An 18,466-nucleotide genomic window follows, 5' to 3' on the forward strand; every position below is an offset into this window, starting at 1 on the left:
TGATCGCCAAGTGTTTACGAGATTTGCCTGTCACGGGTACCTCTATTTATTTTGTAAGAATAAAAATTTTCATTCTCAAGCGACAATAGATTGTGAATGCAAGCACTGCGGTAAGAAATGTTCACAATATCATATTCTTGAATGTAATGAACGAAAACTAAGCCTAAGAGAGGCTGCAAAAATCAGAATTAACTAATTTTTGTACTTTGTAATAATTACTGAAACAAGCTTAATTGTAAAATTAATTTTAGGAATACAAATTAGCTTTAGACACCCGTTGTACACCTAGTTGTGTTCAATAAATACTCTATCTATAATAAAAGTATATTAATTAAACTTATTTAAACCAACGATTTTCAAATTATAAATTTAAAAAATAGTGACTTAAATACTCCCGATGAAAATAAATTATAAGCCCAGAACGCTTTTGAAAGAAGAATAATATAATTTTTCAATGTTATATATTATGGGTTTTATAATAATTTGCATGGAAAAGAATAGAAAACTATTTAAATATTAAATAAACTCAATATATTCTAGAGCTAAAGTAAGAATAGTTTTTTCTGTATGTCAGTTAAAGTCGTCTTTGGAAGCTGCAAGGGAGAGGGATTGCTGGGGGTGTTTGTAATTTTTAGGGATCTTTGATATAAAAAGAGCCTTGAAAGCTTTAAATGCCTCCCCTCTTGCTTCGCCACCGGCCTAGCAACAACTTGGGCCCTAACTTATTCCCTTGGAGAATTTTTATTTATTTTTTGGTGTTGCATCCATGTTGCTGTTAGTAAGGCAGCAACCCTTGTGCAGGAAACACGCTGCACGCTTAACCTTAAAAATTTGTTCAAATTTAATTTCACCCAGGCTATTTTCTTTTGATTTAACTTGCATCAATTAATTAAAAAAGAAAAGAAAAAGTTTTAAACTCATCTGCAAATAATTTTTTTTTAAAGTATGTTTTTTACTTTCACTTCCTAATTCAATGATTCTCAATTAATTTAACTTTTTAAAACTCAAAGAAAAACCAAAAGGCGAGATGGCCGAAATGCAAAACACTTCCCGCAGCCGCAATGACAGTGAGGGGCCAAATCAATCACTTGGCCATGGCTATGCCGAAAAGAAGATGTTGGCGTTACAAGAGGCCGACTTTGCTGACCAGTGCCAGTCCGTCGTTTTCCTCGTCGGCCCCGACGAAAGCTCCAGACAGGTTCGCCATTTTTTTTTCATTACGTTTAACTTCTTATTTTCGTTGCAAATATAATAAAACAAATTATTAAAATTTACAAAAAGGTATATATTTTGGATTTTAAAATATTCATTAATTATTAACTAATCATTGTATAATAATATTATCTTGAACCTGTTTTAAAGAGGTTTTACTGGATAAATATATTTTAAATTTCTGCGGCTTGAGTAAACCCTACAGATTCAAGCGAAAATTGAGTTTAATAATTTGTTTAAACTATAATGCAAAGTGAAAAATAAGAGCAGACCTTGCGGCATAGTCCAAACTACTCCCAAAACTAACGCGCGGCGGTTTTTTATGCTTGTTGAGCGCGCGGGTAGCATTCCTTTTAGGCAATCTTTTGGGGTTGAGGAGGGTCAGGGTATAATTTTATTTTATTTTATACCTGCTCGCGCTGATGGACTCACACTCGCAGCTATATATAACTATTTCTTTTCCACGATTCGCGAAGGTGCACCTAAGTATTTTTTTTATCGTTTTTCTCCTGTAAAGTGCGCTACTTTATTTAATAACCGTTTTTAGAATTTTTAATTTTTCTTTGCTTGTATAAATTTTTTTAATCTGCTAATAATGCAATTTGGATTTTTGAGCTCCACTTCAACATAAGCCATTTCCAATTAATATTAAAATAATTTTAATATCTTAATAAAGAAAAAATCTTGCCTCTTTTATAATTTTTGAAAATCTTGGTTACAAATTTTTTACTTAAAAGATGTTCATTAAACTCGATAAATAATACAAAATTAAAATCAATTAGGAGATTCGTGCAAGCAAATTGGACTTGTGTGCGTCAAGCGAATACTTTGAGGCTCTTTTCCGCAGCCCTTTTACTTCGGGAGGACCCATAGAGATGAAGCACGTAAAACCCCACATCTTCAAAATCATGATGGAGTGAGTATAAATATTAAATAATATATATATATATATATATATATATATATATATATATATATATATATATATATATATATATATATATATATATATACATATATACTGATCTCTTTGTATCGGACTTACAGGTAAAATATTCTCTAACTGAAACTGAAGCATTCCAGAAATTTTGTGTGTCTAAATATTTAAACAAACTTGAGATATGTGACGAGTTCTACGAGACAGAAACTATGAAGAATAAAAATTGGCAATGTGCAATGTTCAGTGATCGCCAAGTGTTTACGAGATTTGCCTGTCACGGGTACCACTATTTATTTTGTAAGAATAAAAATTTTCATTCTCAAGCGACAATAGATTGTGAATGCAAGCACTGCGGTAAGAAATGTTCACAATATCATATTCTTGAATGTAATGAACGAAAACTAAGCCTAAGAGAGGCTGCAAAAATCAAAATTAACTAATTTTGTACTTTGTAATAATTATCGAAACAAGCTTAATTGTAAAATTAATTTTAGGAAGACAAATTAGCTTTAGACACCCGTTGTACACCTAGTTGTGTTCAATAAATACTCTATCTATCTATATATATATATATATATATATATATATATATATATATATAAAGAAGATAAGAAAATAAAGAAAATAAGAAGTTAAACGTAATGAAAAAAAAATGGCGAACCTGTCTGGAGCTTTCGTCGGGGCCGACGAGGAAAACGACGGACTGGCACTGGTCAGCAAAGTCGGCCTCTTGTAACGCCAACATCTTCTTTTCGGCATAGCCATGGCCAAGTGATTGATTTGGCCCCTCACTGTCATTGCGGCTGCGGGAAGTGTTTTGCATTTCGGCCATCTCGCCTTTTGGTTTTTCTTTGAGTTTTAAAAAGTTAAATTAATTGAGAATCATTGAATTAGGAAGTGAAAGTAAAAAACATACTTTAAAAAAAAATTATTTGCAGATGAGTTTAAAACTTTTTCTTTTCTTTTTTAATTAATTGATGCAAGTTAAATCAAAAGAAAATAGCCTGGGTGAAATTAAATTTGAACAAATTTTTAAGGTTAAGCGTGCAGCGTGTTTCCTGCACAAGGGTTGCTGCCTTACTAACAGCAACATGGATGCAACACCAAAAAATAAATAAAAATTCTCCAAGGGAATAAGTTAGGGCCCAAGTTGTTGCTAGGCCGGTGGCGAAGCAAGAGGGGAGGCATTTAAAGCTTTCAAGGCTCTTTTTATATCAAAGATCCCTAAAAATTACAAACACCCCCAGCAATCCCTCTCCCTTGCAGCTTCCAAAGACGACTTTAACTGACATACAGAAAAAACTATTCTTACTTTAGCTCTAGAATATATTGAGTTTATTTAATATTTAAATAGTTTTCTATTCTTTTCCATGCAAATTATTATAAAACCCATAATATATAACATTGAAAAATTATATTATTCTTCTTTCAAAAGCGTTCTGGGCTTATAATTTATTTTCATCGGGAGTATTTAAGTCACTATTTTTTAAATTTATAATTTGAAAATCGTTGGTTTAAATAAGTTTAATTAATATACTTTTATTATAGATAGAGTATTTATTGAACACAACTAGGTGTACAACGGGTGTCTAAAGCTAATTTGTATTCCTAAAATTAATTTTACAATTAAGCTTGTTTCAGTAATTATTACAAAGTACAAAAATTAGTTAATTCTGATTTTTGCAGCCTCTCTTAGGCTTAGTTTTCGTTCATTACATTCAAGAATATGATATTGTGAACATTTCTTACCGCAGTGCTTGCATTCACAATCTATTGTCGCTTGAGAATGAAAATTTTTATTCTTACAAAATAAATAGAGGTACCCGTGACAGGCAAATCTCGTAAACACTTGGCGATCACTGAACATTGCACATTGCCAATTTTTATTCTTCAAAGTTTCTGTCTCGTAGAACTCATCACATATCTCAAGTTTGTTTAAATATTTAGACACACAAAATTTCTGGAATGCTTTTCAGTTTCAGTTAGAGAATATTTTACCTGTAAGTCCGATACAAAGAGATCAGTGTCAACTAATTCATACACAAATCTAGATCTAATATACTTGGACAGTCCTAAAACTCTTTTTAAATATCTTGTTTTGACTTTTTCAAGATTTTCAAAATCAGTCTTCGTTAGGAAAGGCCATATTTCTTCAATGCCGTAGGACGCAATTGGGGAAATTTTTAGATCAAATAGCTTGTGTGCTGTTTCAATGGATAATTGTTTTAGTTCTCGTATATTATAAGTGGCCAGCAATGCAGCTCTTGTTCTTTTTTCAATGTGCTTTCCAAAAGAGATTCCTGATGGTTGAAAAGTAACTCCTAAATATGTAAACTCAGCAACTCTCTCTATTTCAATTCCACCTAAATCTAGGCGGTCACTTAATGCATATTTTCCTAGACCCTTATTTCTAAATTTCATGAATTTGCACTTTTCCAAGTTAAGTTTCAAACTGCGTTTTAATAAAAATTCTTTCATTCTGGCTAAAGCAATTTTCAAGTCACTTAATTTTTCTGAGGTTAACACAATATCATCTGCATAATATATGGCTATCACGTTTGGCAAATCTCGTAGAATATTATTTATATCAGCTAAAGAGTAATTGAACAGAAATGGGGACGTGCATCCCCCCTGTCTTACCCCATTTGATTGTGTAATAAGTTTTGATACTGTTACTCCATCTACTATTCTCAAGAAATTTAAGTCCAAGTTGTGAGCTAAATAATTTAACTCCGTGAACGTTAGCTTCTTGCTTTCTATTAACTTCTTAAAAGTAAACGCCCTATCTATTGAGTCAAAAGCTTTACTTACATCCAAAAATAAGGCATATAAGGGTGATTTCTTCTTATAAACTGTCTCTTGAATGTTATTAACTAAGGACTTAATTGCCTGTAAAGTGGATTTTCCTTTCACAAAACCATATTGATTGCCTGGAATCTCGTGAATCAAAGATGAGTAGATACGTGCATGCAGTACACGATCTAACAGATTGTAAAAAGCCGAACTAATACATATTCCTCTATATGAATTTGTATTTTCCGCGTCCCCTTTTCCCTTATACAAGAGTTTTAGATTTGACTGCCTCCATTCCTCTGGACATGTTCCTAGCTCCAAGCATTTGGTGAAAAATTGCGTTATTTCGGGGAGTAAGGATTCAACAAGTAGTTTAATATTTTCATTCTTCACTTTGTCAGGTCCAGGGGATTTCCCGTTTTTCATTTTCTTTAATGCTAACAAAACTTCTTCTTCCATAATAGGTGAAAAATTTATATCATTTCTGTAATCTACTATCATCTCTTTCAGATTTAACGATTCATTTTCACTCAATTTTTTCTCGTTGAAAATTTTTTCAAAATTGCACTCCCATTCATCCATCATTATATTGTTTGTATTGTAAAAACTTTTGCTCAACTTGAGAATTTTATAGCACTTGTTCTGCTCCGCCTCTTTTAAAATGTCCAACTCCTTCATTTGCACAAAAGCGTTCTTCTTCATTTCACACATATTTTTGTAATTTCTTTTTATTGCGGTATAGTGCGGTAATAGAATCTTGATTATACTAGTTGCATTTAAACTTTCAGCCACTTCCAAGCACTCTCTCCATTCGTTCAATTTCTGTTTTAATTCATAGCATTCAGAATCAAACCACGGTTGACTAATACGTTCAGTTTGCCTACGAGGAATGTCGGCCTCTTTCTGTCGTGTTACCACGACAGGGGCTAAATAGTATTAATCAATGAACACCTAAAACTAACGAAGAGCGGAGCTGGAGCCGAGCGCCGCCTTAATTTGCAGACTGGAGTTTGATATTTAATAGGCTTCTCTTGTGTCCCCCTTGGCCCCCTTGTGCATTTCATCCCCCATGTGACTTCAAACTTATCTCTTAATATCTCTTTAATCCTTTAATTAAATAGCCCAAGCACTCCTTAAATGGCTTGGACTAAAGTTACTTTAATTTATTATGACTTTAGTTTTGACTAGGTTTAAGTTATTAATTAAAAGCAATTAATTAAAGTTAAGAATTAAGATTAAAGTTATTATTCAATAAAGAGAGAACAAATACAAAATATGGCCAAAATAGGATTCGGAAAAGCTAGTCTGAACTTATGAAGTTGAGGAAACGGAGGAAAACGATCATTACCGATTGATTGGGAATTCAGTAAAACGTGGTCGCCATTAACCGAATTGGCTGAAGATAGGACAGGGTGTTGTCTGCGTTTCAGGCGTCGCTCGTCTGAGGCTCTCAGGCACGGAGAGCCGGCTTCGAGGCTCGACCGTGGGTCTGATTGGGCCCTGAGGTGGCGCGCGCCGATCGGTCTTCTCAGGTTGGCTGAAGGGTCCACGCCATCAGGGAAAGGTCGGCGGGAGATTCGGAAAAGCGCGCGCGTTGCTTGCTCGGAATGAAGTTAAGTTTCCTTTATATGAAAAGCTATGGCCATGGGTGTCGTGACTCTCGACAGGACTTTTCCCCGAAGTTCTCACTTTGCGCAGAGCTGGAGACTTTCCCGGACTCGAACGTGCTTCTTAATTAATTATTGACTTAACTTGGCGGCCTCATGGAAATTGGCTTTAATTCTAATTGGCCTTTAATGCTTTTACTCTTTTATCTTTGTGCTCTAACTAAAAAGGGTTAATTGATATTTCAAGTAAACAAGTTAATTAACAATAACAAATAAAGTGATGGTTTATTCTTAATACTAAACAATAATTGGCCAAACTAATGCGGAATTACTATTAGATTTAATATTCTAATGCTGAGTTTTATAGTTCGGACTGAATTAGTGAACGGATTAAGCTGATTTAAAAGGATATTCAGTTCCGAATTTATCTAGCGTGGGCGCCAAGCAATACCTTTTAAAGCGGGAAGGGAAACCATTACAACCACACTCAGTCGAGTCCAGGAAGCGTCTGCTTGGGCACTCAGGTGGCGCCCTGAGCGCGGCGGTCGTAGTTCTCGGTGGTGGCGTGGCGCGCGGGGCGGGAACTTAAGGGTTGTGCTCAGCTTTGGTTAATATACTAAATGGCCTTAACGCGCGCGGTTACATAATTATAAGATTTGTACAATTAAAGTTCTTCTTCTGCAATACAATAATTAAAGATCCCTGTGGTTACACCACAGACTGCCTCCCGACAAATCTGAGTCACGCCCTCGTGACTCGTAACTTCTTTGTCCTCCCTGGTCCTCGGCAGGGTCAGTCTGGGGCGCAAGGTTGACAGCATTCGAACAAGCTGCGCAAGTGCTCTCGAGGGCCGAGGGCGTCCGAGACAATGGGGTTGTTGGTCATCACACCCTCAGACAGGCTTGCGCTCCGCTGCAGGTTCTCAGGGTGGTGAGAATTGGTTCTCAGCGGGCGCGTCATCCAGGTTGCCCTCAAGTCAGCAACTCGGCATCTGTGACCTTTGCTTTCTGTTTGGACAGATTCAGACAAATATGTTTCGCAAACAGTGAACTTACATTTTAATTACAATTTTCTTAAATTTTAATTTTTTTCCTTAATTGACATATTATTAATCTATAATTTCCACTTTTGGTATTTTAAAACCAATTTTTTTTTTAAATTAATTTCTTAAATTACAAATTTAATTTATCCGTAAAATTAACATGATTTTTAACATTTTAATCTTAAGAAAATTTGGCACGAAATTGCTCACACTGGATTAAATAGCTAAAAAGCAGCATGAATGAAGGTGGTAAGCAACCCGCGCTACATTTGTGCGAGCGTTTTCTTTCTTCCTCATCTTCTTGCCTGCTCGCTCCTGCGGGAGGCGTGACGTCACGCACAGGGCAGCGAACAGCGGTGCGGTGGAGGGAGGAGGAAAGGTACCAAAACAAAACATAAACAAATTGGCGATGAGAGAACTGCACTCGTCGATGCGGCGATGATTTTCGACACGATTTTGCTTGCCGACAGTGCCGACGAATGTAGGAGGTGAGCTTGAACTATTCGCACATATAATTATTCTAACATTTTGACAACAATTTTAAAACACAGCTTAGATTTAAGTGTCGCGATTTGTAAGCACTCTTATCTCACAACGTAAACATAATTTCAAAACAATTCTTATTTTAAATTCACTCATATTTTTCTTAAATTATTGTGGCCTAACTTAATTCCTTGCATTTAAAATTAAACATAATCATTGAAATCATAATACTGTCCACCTTAAATTAAAATTACAAAACACAATTTTGCACAATCAATTCTCAAATTTTTCTCTGGACAAAATTCAACTGTGTTACATTTAACAATCTTGTTTTCCTTTTTAACTTGTAACTTTTTGACATTTTATATCTGAACTCTTAATTTATAATTGGGGAAATTCTAACTTTTGCTGTGGCTCATTTGCTTTTAAAACATTTTATCATTTCACAAAATATTTAATTAATTTTCATTTACTTTTAAAATTCACTTTCTTAATTTTAATTACATTCTTGACTTAAAATCAGGGTTTCTGAGCATGAGCATTTTCATCTGCTCAACCAGTTTTGCTCATGAGCATGCTCACTTTTTGGGTGCTCAACTTTGTCTGCTCATGAGCATGCTCACTATTCGGGTGCTCAACTACGTCTGCTCATGAGCATGCTCAATTTTTGGGTGCTCAACCTCGTCTGCTCATGAGCATGCTCACCTCAGAGGGTGCTCAATCGCATTTGCTCATGAGCATGCTCACTTTCAGGATGCTCACTTGCATGTGCTCAATGCTCTGCTCAACGGACCTTTGCTCAAGGCTGCTCATGAGCAAATTTTGCTCAATCTTGCTCATGCTCAAGTTTATATGAGGAGACAATTTCTGTATTACTCTCCTAATAATCCAATTGCTTAATAAATTAAAAGTGGCCAAAAATATCATAAAATTAAAACATAAAAATAATAAAAGAATTAATATGTGATGGTTCTCATTAGAATCTAATTATAATACTGAAGGTTATATTTAAATCCAAAATTAAAAAGAGAAAATTGAGATTTTAAATAGTCAAATGTATTTATAAGTAAAGTGGGGAAAGTTTTTATTTTATTTTTAGTCGGAACGTAATTAATTTTTATATTGCGCTCTAATACTTGGATTATTTGGGTCTTTGAAAAAGGAATGAATGCCAGGAGCACATGATAATAAAGGAGGCAGAGCGGAACTATGTAGTAGAGGACTAGAGGGGAAGCAGCGAGAGGGTGGCGGCGCCGTCGGCGAGCGGCTGAAGGCCACTGAAGTTTTTGAAGGGTATGGGGATAATGTATTGGAGACGATACATGAGCACCTTACGCTGGATTTTCTTGGTCTCTCTATGTATTTATGATTTCCTAATTCCTATTTATTGCAGGGAGAAAAATACATAGGAGCAGATGAGGGGATATTATTGAGCAAATAGTTCTGCTCATGAGCATGCTCACTTATGGGGTGCTCAACTTCGTCTGCTCATGAGCATGCTCAACTCCCGGGTGCTCAACTACGTTTGCTCATGAGCATGCTCACCTCAGAGGGTGCTCAACTTCGTCTGCTCATGAGCATGCTCACTTTTGGGGTGCTCAACTTTGTCTGCTCATGAGCATGCTCACCTCGGAGGGTGCTCAATCGCATCTGCTCATGAGCATGCTCAACGAACCCTTGCTCAAGGCTGCTCATGAGCAAAATTTTGCTCAATCTTGCTCATGAGCAGCTCATGCTCAGATTCCCTGCTTAAAATTAAAAATTCACACATACTAATTTTCACATTCTTTCAGGATATCTCTTGCTCGTCAAGAAGCTTTTACGGCCTCCCGACAAGACTCTTGCGTCGGTCTTCTCTTCTGGTGGGATGAGATGACTATATATATATATATATATATATATATATATATATATATATATATATGTAGCGCCGACCAAAACAACAGCAAGGTATGTGGCCCGGGCCACTTTTTGACAGATTTTAGGTGGAAAAACCAGACCCAGTGACTTCTTAATGGGCATACTTCACAACGAAGAGTCACCGGCCTCAAAATTCACGTAAGCAACAAGTTTCCGTGCCCTGGGACCGGCTCAGGGTGCACGCCAAATTCAACAATGATGCGGGGCTATAGGGACCAGGTAACTCCGAGGACCATGGAGGGGCCTTCCCATAGCCATTTTACCAGACAACCGGACCCGTACGGTTTCCATGCAAACTGCAACTACCAAATCGAGTACCTCAAACAGCGTGTTTTTGAAATGGAAATGGAAATTTTTGCCCAAAATGAAAAAAGTTTTCAATCTAAAGGTTTTCCAATGTTGCCAACAAAATCAAGACCACCTGAACCTGAAATCCCATCCCTCGTGTCTCTCGGAGGTGACACGCCCCCGAAACAGCACCACCATCGGTCATGCTCTGAAACTCCAGTGGCGCGAGTATCAGGCACACAAATGCAGCTCCCTTCTGAAACCCCCAATCAGACTCGAGATGAAAATCAAAATGAAAAAGGCGCTACGAAATCGCAACACGCGGCCGTTGACGCAGACAATGACTGGAAAATCGTAACGCCAAAACGGCGCTCCAACAATTTGCCCCACCATGACCAATCAAAGAAACCTAACCAAAGGAACACCCAAACTCATGTCGGAGCCCATCAACAACAGCGCCAACAAAACTCAAAAAGGTCGAACCCGGCTCCGAAATCCACGCCTAAATACATGAAATATCAAATGGAAGTAAAGAAAATCGGAAACAAAGGCCTCCAGCGCCACCCAGAGAGCCGCTGCACTATTCTCGAGGAAACAGGTGACCTACTGAGAGCCAAAGGCGTGAAAGGGCAAGCTACTGGTGCAGATTTCAACCTGGGCGCCGGCCTCGCTCTCCACACCAAGAATGTAGGGCGTTTCGACCCTGCCCAGCTGCTCCTTCGACATCCGAATGCTGCCCCTGGCTACATTGCACCCGAGAAGATGCCAGACGGTTCCCTCATGCTCTTCTGTGTGTCTAAGCCACGATCCAATCAGAAACTCTATCACGACCCGGACGGACACATCCAAGGTGCCCGGGATATGGTACGAGGACTGGCCAAATACACAGAGGAACACAAGGTCACTGAACTCTCCCTGCCAAGAATCTGCTCCGGGCTGGACGGCATCAACGCTAGCTTCATCCACCAACTTCTACTAGATGAATTCCGCAACCAGCCAATCACAATTCACCTACTCTCCTTTAAACCACACGGCCGCACCACGAGGACCACCACAACTCCCACAACCAATACCCCTATTCAGGCCACCAACAATAAGGACGAAGATACGCCTGAGGACATTCAACCGGTTTTTCCCGGCGGCTCAGATCTCAATCTGGCGAGGTAAAGAGCACCGAAATTAACCTTATGCTTTGGAATATAGAAGGATTAGAGTCAAAATTAAAATTAATTCCTGAAACTGAATTTTTCAAAACTTATGATCTATTACTTTTTGTAGAAACATTTGCTGAAAGAGAGTTTAACATTGAAGGATTTAGATCAATAAATTTGCTGGCAAATAAAATAAACAGCAACGGGAGGGCAAGGAAAGGAATTTCAATCTATTTCAAAAATGAATTTAAATATGGAAAAAGAACAGAAACTATTGAAGTTAAGGATTTTGCATTGATCCAAATTTTTGAAAAATTAGTGATTGTTTTGTGTTACTTCCATCCAAGTTATGACCTGGATGAATTCTCAGATAACTTAGAAATGACTCTACTGAAAATTAGAAATTGTAATAATAAACCAGTTCTGCTTCTCGGGGATTTCAACTGTCGTGTTGAAAAATTAACCACAAATTATGATTGCAAAACTAAGTACTTAACCGAAAAAATGGAGAAAAATGGATTCTCATTGTTCAATGATCTAAATTTGCCAACACACGGTCACCCGGGTTGGAGAGGCAGTGTAATTGATCTGATCTTTGCTAACCACTTTGTCTCTAAAAAAGAATTTCAAGTGAAAGGAGAAATAGAAAAGAAACACCACCCGGTGACATGTGCCGCCTCAATTTCCAACTCTACTTCACAGCAACCAAAAATCTCTGAAAATAAAGCAAAACCAGTATATAAAATTGATTTAGAGAGACTTGAATTCCTAGTTAATAATGACTATGTCAATTTAAATACTTTGATCGATAATGACAATGTTGAAGCCTTTTATCTACACATTCTGGACATAGTTCAAAAATCAAAACAGGTCCCTCGCAAAAATAATAGAATAAGTAAACCATGGTTTGATTGCGAATGCTTTCTGAAAAGAAGGGACCTTGTTCATATCTATCACTCACTCCTAATGTCAAATTTCAGAAATGAATTCCTACTGAAAAGACTGCTGGATGTTAAGAAAGATTACAAAATTCTGCTAAAAAGTAAAAAACTCACATTTAATAAGAAACAAGAAGAAAAAATAATATTTGAGGCAGAACAAGAAGCTTACCGCTTCCTAAAACAGCCAGTCGAAATAATTGATAAAATACAAAACCCCATTGACCTCGAAGACTGGATTAAACACATGACAAAAATACTCAACTGTGAAAACTTTCAAGGAGATGATAGTTTAAACCTAAAATCGCTCTTAAACCATTATGATGAAGAAATTTCCTGCGAACCAATTTTCGACGCGGAAATTCTCTGGGCAGTGAAAAATCTGAAAAACAAAAAGGCTCCTGGCCCAGACCTCATTACAAATGAAAATATTAAATCCCTTGTTCAATTCATGCTTCCACTTTTCAACAAATTTTTCAATAAATGTCTGACCTTGGGAAAAATTCCGAAGCAATGGAAATATTCCACAATGAAACTTTTGTACAAAAATAAAGGAAGTGTTAATGACTGTAACTCATATAGAGGAATTTGCCTCAGCAACACATTATGTAAACTACTTGACAAAATTCTGAGCAGGAGAATAATGGAAAAATTTAAAAACATAATACCCGAGGAGCAATACGGTTTCATGCCTGGCAAGTCAACTCTCGAGGCGGCACAGAAATTGCAATCAAAAATTATCGAAACCGTTAATGAAAAAGGCACAAAGATGTATGCTATTTTTATTGATCTCACAAAAGCATTTGACTTGTCAAATAGAAAAATACTGCTGCAAAAAATTATAAATCAAAAGAAATTGTCCAAAACGGAATTGAGTTTACTGGCCGAATTTTTAGACTTAGATTTTATTAGTATTAATGATGGAATATCTCAATCTGAGCCTTTTGTTGAGTCAAATGGATTCAAGCAAGGAATGAATTCGAGTCCCCTCCTCTTTAACATATATATCTATGATATTGTGAAAATATTTCAAACAATCGAAGGAGTAGACTTTTATTTCTATGCAGATGACATGGTGTTTATTAGTAACGATGTTAAGAAAATTGAAGCAGTCATGAACAAATTTGTAGAATATGCTAAAGAAAACTATTTGAAACCTAACTATTCAAAAACAAAAATGATGAAATTCACAACAGGAGGAAAGGGGAAATATGCAAAGGACGATAAAATAGTGATTGACGGCCATGAAATAGAATATGTAAAAAACTTCCCATACTTAGGAATTTACTTCCAAAGATCAGGTAGAGATTTCACTGAACATATTGCACGGAGAAAGGAAAATGCGCTAACTGCGATGAATATGTATGGAGATTTGAGAAAATTGTCTATTGATTGTGCGAAAAAATTGTTTAATTTGAAATTTGCCCCGATGGCCTCTTACGGTATTGAAATTATTTGGCAACATCTCAGTGAAAAAGATTTTGAAGAACTAGAAAAAGTGAAATCTCGATATTTTAAGATAGTAATGGGAGTTTCAAAATACAACAAAAACACCTATGTGTACAAATTAGTCGATGAGAAATTGTTTGTTACCGATTTGAAAGAAAAATACGATCTCCCGGAGACGGGTAATTATGTCAAGTTCCTTGAGAGCTATAATTCTGAACATGAAAATAGGTTTAATGTGAAATTCAATGACACGCCGGCAATGAGAAATGATGTATGGAAACAACCCTTGTTTGATAAAAGACATGTGTTTTGTCGCTTTGCCATGCACGGCTTTCATAATCAAATCTGTAGCAATAGTTCCGAGCGCCAACAGTGTTTCGAGGAAAGTGATTCATGCGTGTGTTTGCTATGCGGTGAGAAATGCACCCAATATCATCTGGCTGAGTGCAACCACCGAGTGCTTAGCATTAATGACTATTCTAAAAATAAGTGAAAAACTTTGGAAACCCTGTCGCGCAAACTGATAAAATAAATTGTGAATCTTAATTTTAACCTTCTAAGATGTAAGTTGAAAGTTGTACTCAATTGAGTTTTCAATAAAGACCATATATATATATATATATATATATATATATATATATATATATATATATATATATATATATATATATATATATATATATATATATATATATATATATATATATATATATATATATATATATATATATATATATATATATATATATATATTGAAACTTATTTATTAAATTTTTAAACGTTTAATATTAATTAAAATAAATTTTAATCGCTTTATCCGGAGGAACTAATTTTCTGTTATACATTGAGAAACAAAAACTGATCATTTCCAACTGCAGGGTTGCGCATGTCTCTCGTATTCTCACTCTCACCGATATAAAGACTTTGGAGGACGCCATCGAGCTAGCTGAAGCGGCTGATGAGTTCCTTTTTAAAGATCTGGGCGACTTCGCCTCAAAATTAATTGCGAAGTTTCTCACTGCTAATAATGTTTGGATCGTCTTTGAAAGATTGCCTATGACGAAATTTGTTGCTGACGCTTGCAAAAAGGTAAAATATAAAGCTTTTTGAATAAATATTAATTATTATAAATGAGTTAAATTATAACAGATCTTAGCAACCTGCACTATTTCAAGTTTGAAAAGCCCGAAATTCAGCACAATCAGCACCAAAGCGCTGGTTTCATTTCTTAGCCTGGATAAGATGGCTATTTCAGAAACGGAGCTTATTAAGGTCTGCGCAAATTTTGCCAGGACGAAGGAAGGCGAGGAAGCAAGGTCAGATACAAAAATTTAATATATAAAAAAAAATGATTTTTTCTATTTTTATAATTAGGAATGTGTTTCGCGCAGCTCTTCCACATTTGCGTCTGCTATCAGTGAACAGAGTTGAGACACTGAAGCCAATATACGAGTGGTTGACAAAAGAGGAGATATCCTATCTCGAGATTGGCGCAGCCTATGGCTATTGCAGCGTACCTGGCTACACCGTGCCACCTGCTGCAATTAATCCAAACAAAACGCAGCGAAACAAGATTTATTTTGCAGACGTTCCTTTCGGCAGGCGAACAAAATTAATCTTGATCCCGGATGAACTCGTCAAAGAATCCATGGAGACTTTGCATGTTTCGGGCGACCTTGTGGATGTTTACCCTGACGAGCGGTTCACCATATTTTTTAATCCAAATCATTCGATGATTATTCATGGTTTCGAGGTCCTTTTGTGCGTGGAAGATCCTAGCAAACGTCTTCGCAATGATGAAGAAAGTATTGATGGCGACGGGCCAAGTACAACCGTTCCATCACACGCTAATCCATATTTCCTCTACCCTTACATTCGATTAGATTCAAATGAACGCCACCACTGCCACCACGCTCAATCGATGGCCCAGGTAACTAATTCTTATTCCCGAAACTCCTAACCTTAATTCTTATGTTATAATATGTTTTGACAGAAATATGGAGTTCACCATTGAAGTCGACAAAGCGCCGCAGAAATTCATTTTGCGTTCTGACGAAAATCAGAGGCGAGATAAATGTGTTTTCTTAGAAACGCATTTTACACTCAAACCGCAGCAGCTTGTAAACCTGCGTGTGACCAACAGAAAGAAATGCAAAGCTAAGGGAGACGTATGCGGAATGCGTGCAAAGAGACATGTTGAGCAACAATCCCTTGGTGGCTAAGATATTTAGGAATATAAATATCCTTCAGCAGTTGGAAGAAAGCCAAGATGAGTTCAAATTACGATCAAAGCCGATATGCCTTGTCAAGAATATCCACTTCACCTTAATCTAAATTCCGCTAAATTCACATAACACGTTCATTATTCTGAAAATATTATCTGAAATTTTTAAATTATCCTTTATCATAGGTGTTGGTGTGCAGGTGTGTGTTGTATATTTATTTGGTGCAGGTATATTGCCTCAGTTCTTTTGTACATCGAAGAATAATTTTTTTTTTTTATTAATTTTGATAATTTTCATTTGTAAAAAAATTATCTTGTATGGATCATTTTTTAATTTAAAAATGAAAAATAAATATTATGTGAACAAATAATCGCGAATAATATATAAATAATTGAGTTTTATGACGAAAATTTTTATGGATTAAGGCAGAATTAATAATAAAGCGTTTCCTGTTAAAATACAAATAATCTGCTTTTTAATTTCAATTTAATCTTATTAACAAATTGAATGTTGGGAATGTTGTATAAATTTTTACCCATTTTTATTCTATATTTTTTTTAATGAAAATTACAGCTAAAATACTAGCTGAACAACTAGTAATAAAACTACTGAGGTTTGATCGTCAATGGCTGAGACAAATACTTGAAGAATGGAGTCGGAGAATAAAAGTTAAAAATCAAGTTGTTGCTAAACACCCACTTCTTACAGCTTTTAGAAAATGGACCTCAGATACAGCTCCTACAATTAAAAAATGGTCACCATCACACTTGGAAATCAGCCTAAATCAACACATTTCAGTGCTGGAAACTCCATGGTCTAAGTTCAGTAAGAACAGCCTGCCACCACAGACTAAGCAGCTAATTCTACAGTTCCTTCACACAACAGCATCAGAAAGCCTTAAGATTTACACAGATGGCTCCAAACAAAAAGATGGATCAGTAGCAGCTGCAGCTTACTTTGCTGGAAAGAATTTTGCTCTCATAAAGACCCTACCCTTAACTTACTCAATTTACTCAGCAGAAGCGATGGCGTTGTGTATGGCACTAAACTACATCAAACATAATTTGCCTCCTCAGAAATCATACCTTCTTTCAGACTCACAAAGTCTCCTGGTTGAGCTTTCAAATGATAAATTTATTGAAAGCAAAAATTTTATTATTGCAGATATTCGAGAGCACATACACGAGCTTGAAACAGCAGGATTCCAAATTCATCTGCTGTGGATACCATCCCATATAGGTATAAAAGGAAACGTGATAGCCGATAAAGTTGCTAACTTAGCTTGTCGGGGACCTACTATCAGACGAATTGACACACCAATACCAGATTTGGAAAAATTAATCCGTAAAGAAGCAGCACAACAGTGGAATACAAGCTGGAGAGTATTAAATATTACAAAAGGTAAAAAATATGCTCTGCTTCATCCGTCAGGAATTGTTCCTCGTAAATCCTGGTTTACTGCCTTTCCTGGTCTTTCAAGAAGCTTTTATACCAGTATTCATAGAATTCGCTTTGTGCATGCACCAACCCCTGATAGGCTCTTTGCATGGAAAATAGCACATTCATCAGCATGTGTCTGTTCCCACGACCCCTGTTCGCTAGAGCACCTTTTGCTTGCATGTCCTCGACTAGCTCCTGCAAGAAAAAATCTGATGAGCTGCCTTAAACAGCTCCATCTCAACTCCTCTATCAATCTGTCTACAATCCTCTTAACAAATAATAGACAAATCTATTTTGCATTGCATGCCCTGTTTCAGGTCATCTTTCCTAAATGTAAATACAACTAGTAAAAATTAAACCAACATAAATAAGACCTGGCTAAATGGTATTAACTATAGCCAATTAAATCAAAATACAACAACAACAACAACAACAACAATTATTTGGTGCAATAAATTACTCCTGAAACTTAATTAACATAATTTATATGACATAAACAGGATAAGACATGGTGACGTGGTCCAGTCTGAGCTACGGACCGAGAACCAAGACTGAGCAAAACAGCTACATAATTATTTTAAGACAATTTAGGCCATTTGAAAATTAAGAGAGAATCCCTATCATGTAGTAAAGTCAGCCCCACCGAAACTTTTGTATTCTCGCGCGCCGCCACCTGAGTAAAAACTACCTGAGCGTAGCGCCCTGACTGGCGCTGCCTACTTCCACGTCCTGTCGACGCGGGCCTTCCTCAATGCTGAGCGCCAACGGACAAGTCAGACGGCCCGGGAGACTCACAGCGCAAACACGTACACTTTTATCAATCTCCAAAATCGCCATTTTTGAGAAGCACATTTCGACCAATTCTGGTAATTGTTATTTAAGCACCCAAGAATCCCCTTTTTACAAAACTCTCAATTAACAATATTAACGTAACTATTCTGGCCATTTATTAAGCGAATTATTATCATATTTTGTAAT

At 36.4% G+C, this 18,466-nt stretch overlaps 1 protein-coding gene across 1 annotated transcript; it reads left to right on the plus strand.

The window, feature by feature from the left end:
• The first annotated feature begins 15,186 nt into the window (after positions 1 to 15,186).
• Positions 15,187 to 16,508, plus strand: LOC132195987 (uncharacterized). The gene is made up of 2 exons (XM_059618341.1): positions 15,187 to 15,753; positions 15,817 to 16,508. Exons 1-2 carry the CDS (start codon positions 15,472 to 15,474, stop codon positions 15,835 to 15,837), a joined length of 303 nt encoding a protein of 100 aa, XP_059474324.1. The 5' UTR covers positions 15,187 to 15,471; the 3' UTR covers positions 15,838 to 16,508.
• The last annotated feature ends 1,958 nt before the right edge of the window (positions 16,509 to 18,466 follow it).

The sequence above is a fragment of the Neocloeon triangulifer genome, unplaced genomic scaffold (assembly GCF_031216515.1).
Source record: "Neocloeon triangulifer isolate White Clay Creek 2 clone unplaced genomic scaffold, ASM3121651v1 ptg000011l, whole genome shotgun sequence".
Taxonomy (NCBI): domain Eukaryota; kingdom Metazoa; phylum Arthropoda; class Insecta; order Ephemeroptera; family Baetidae; genus Neocloeon; species Neocloeon triangulifer.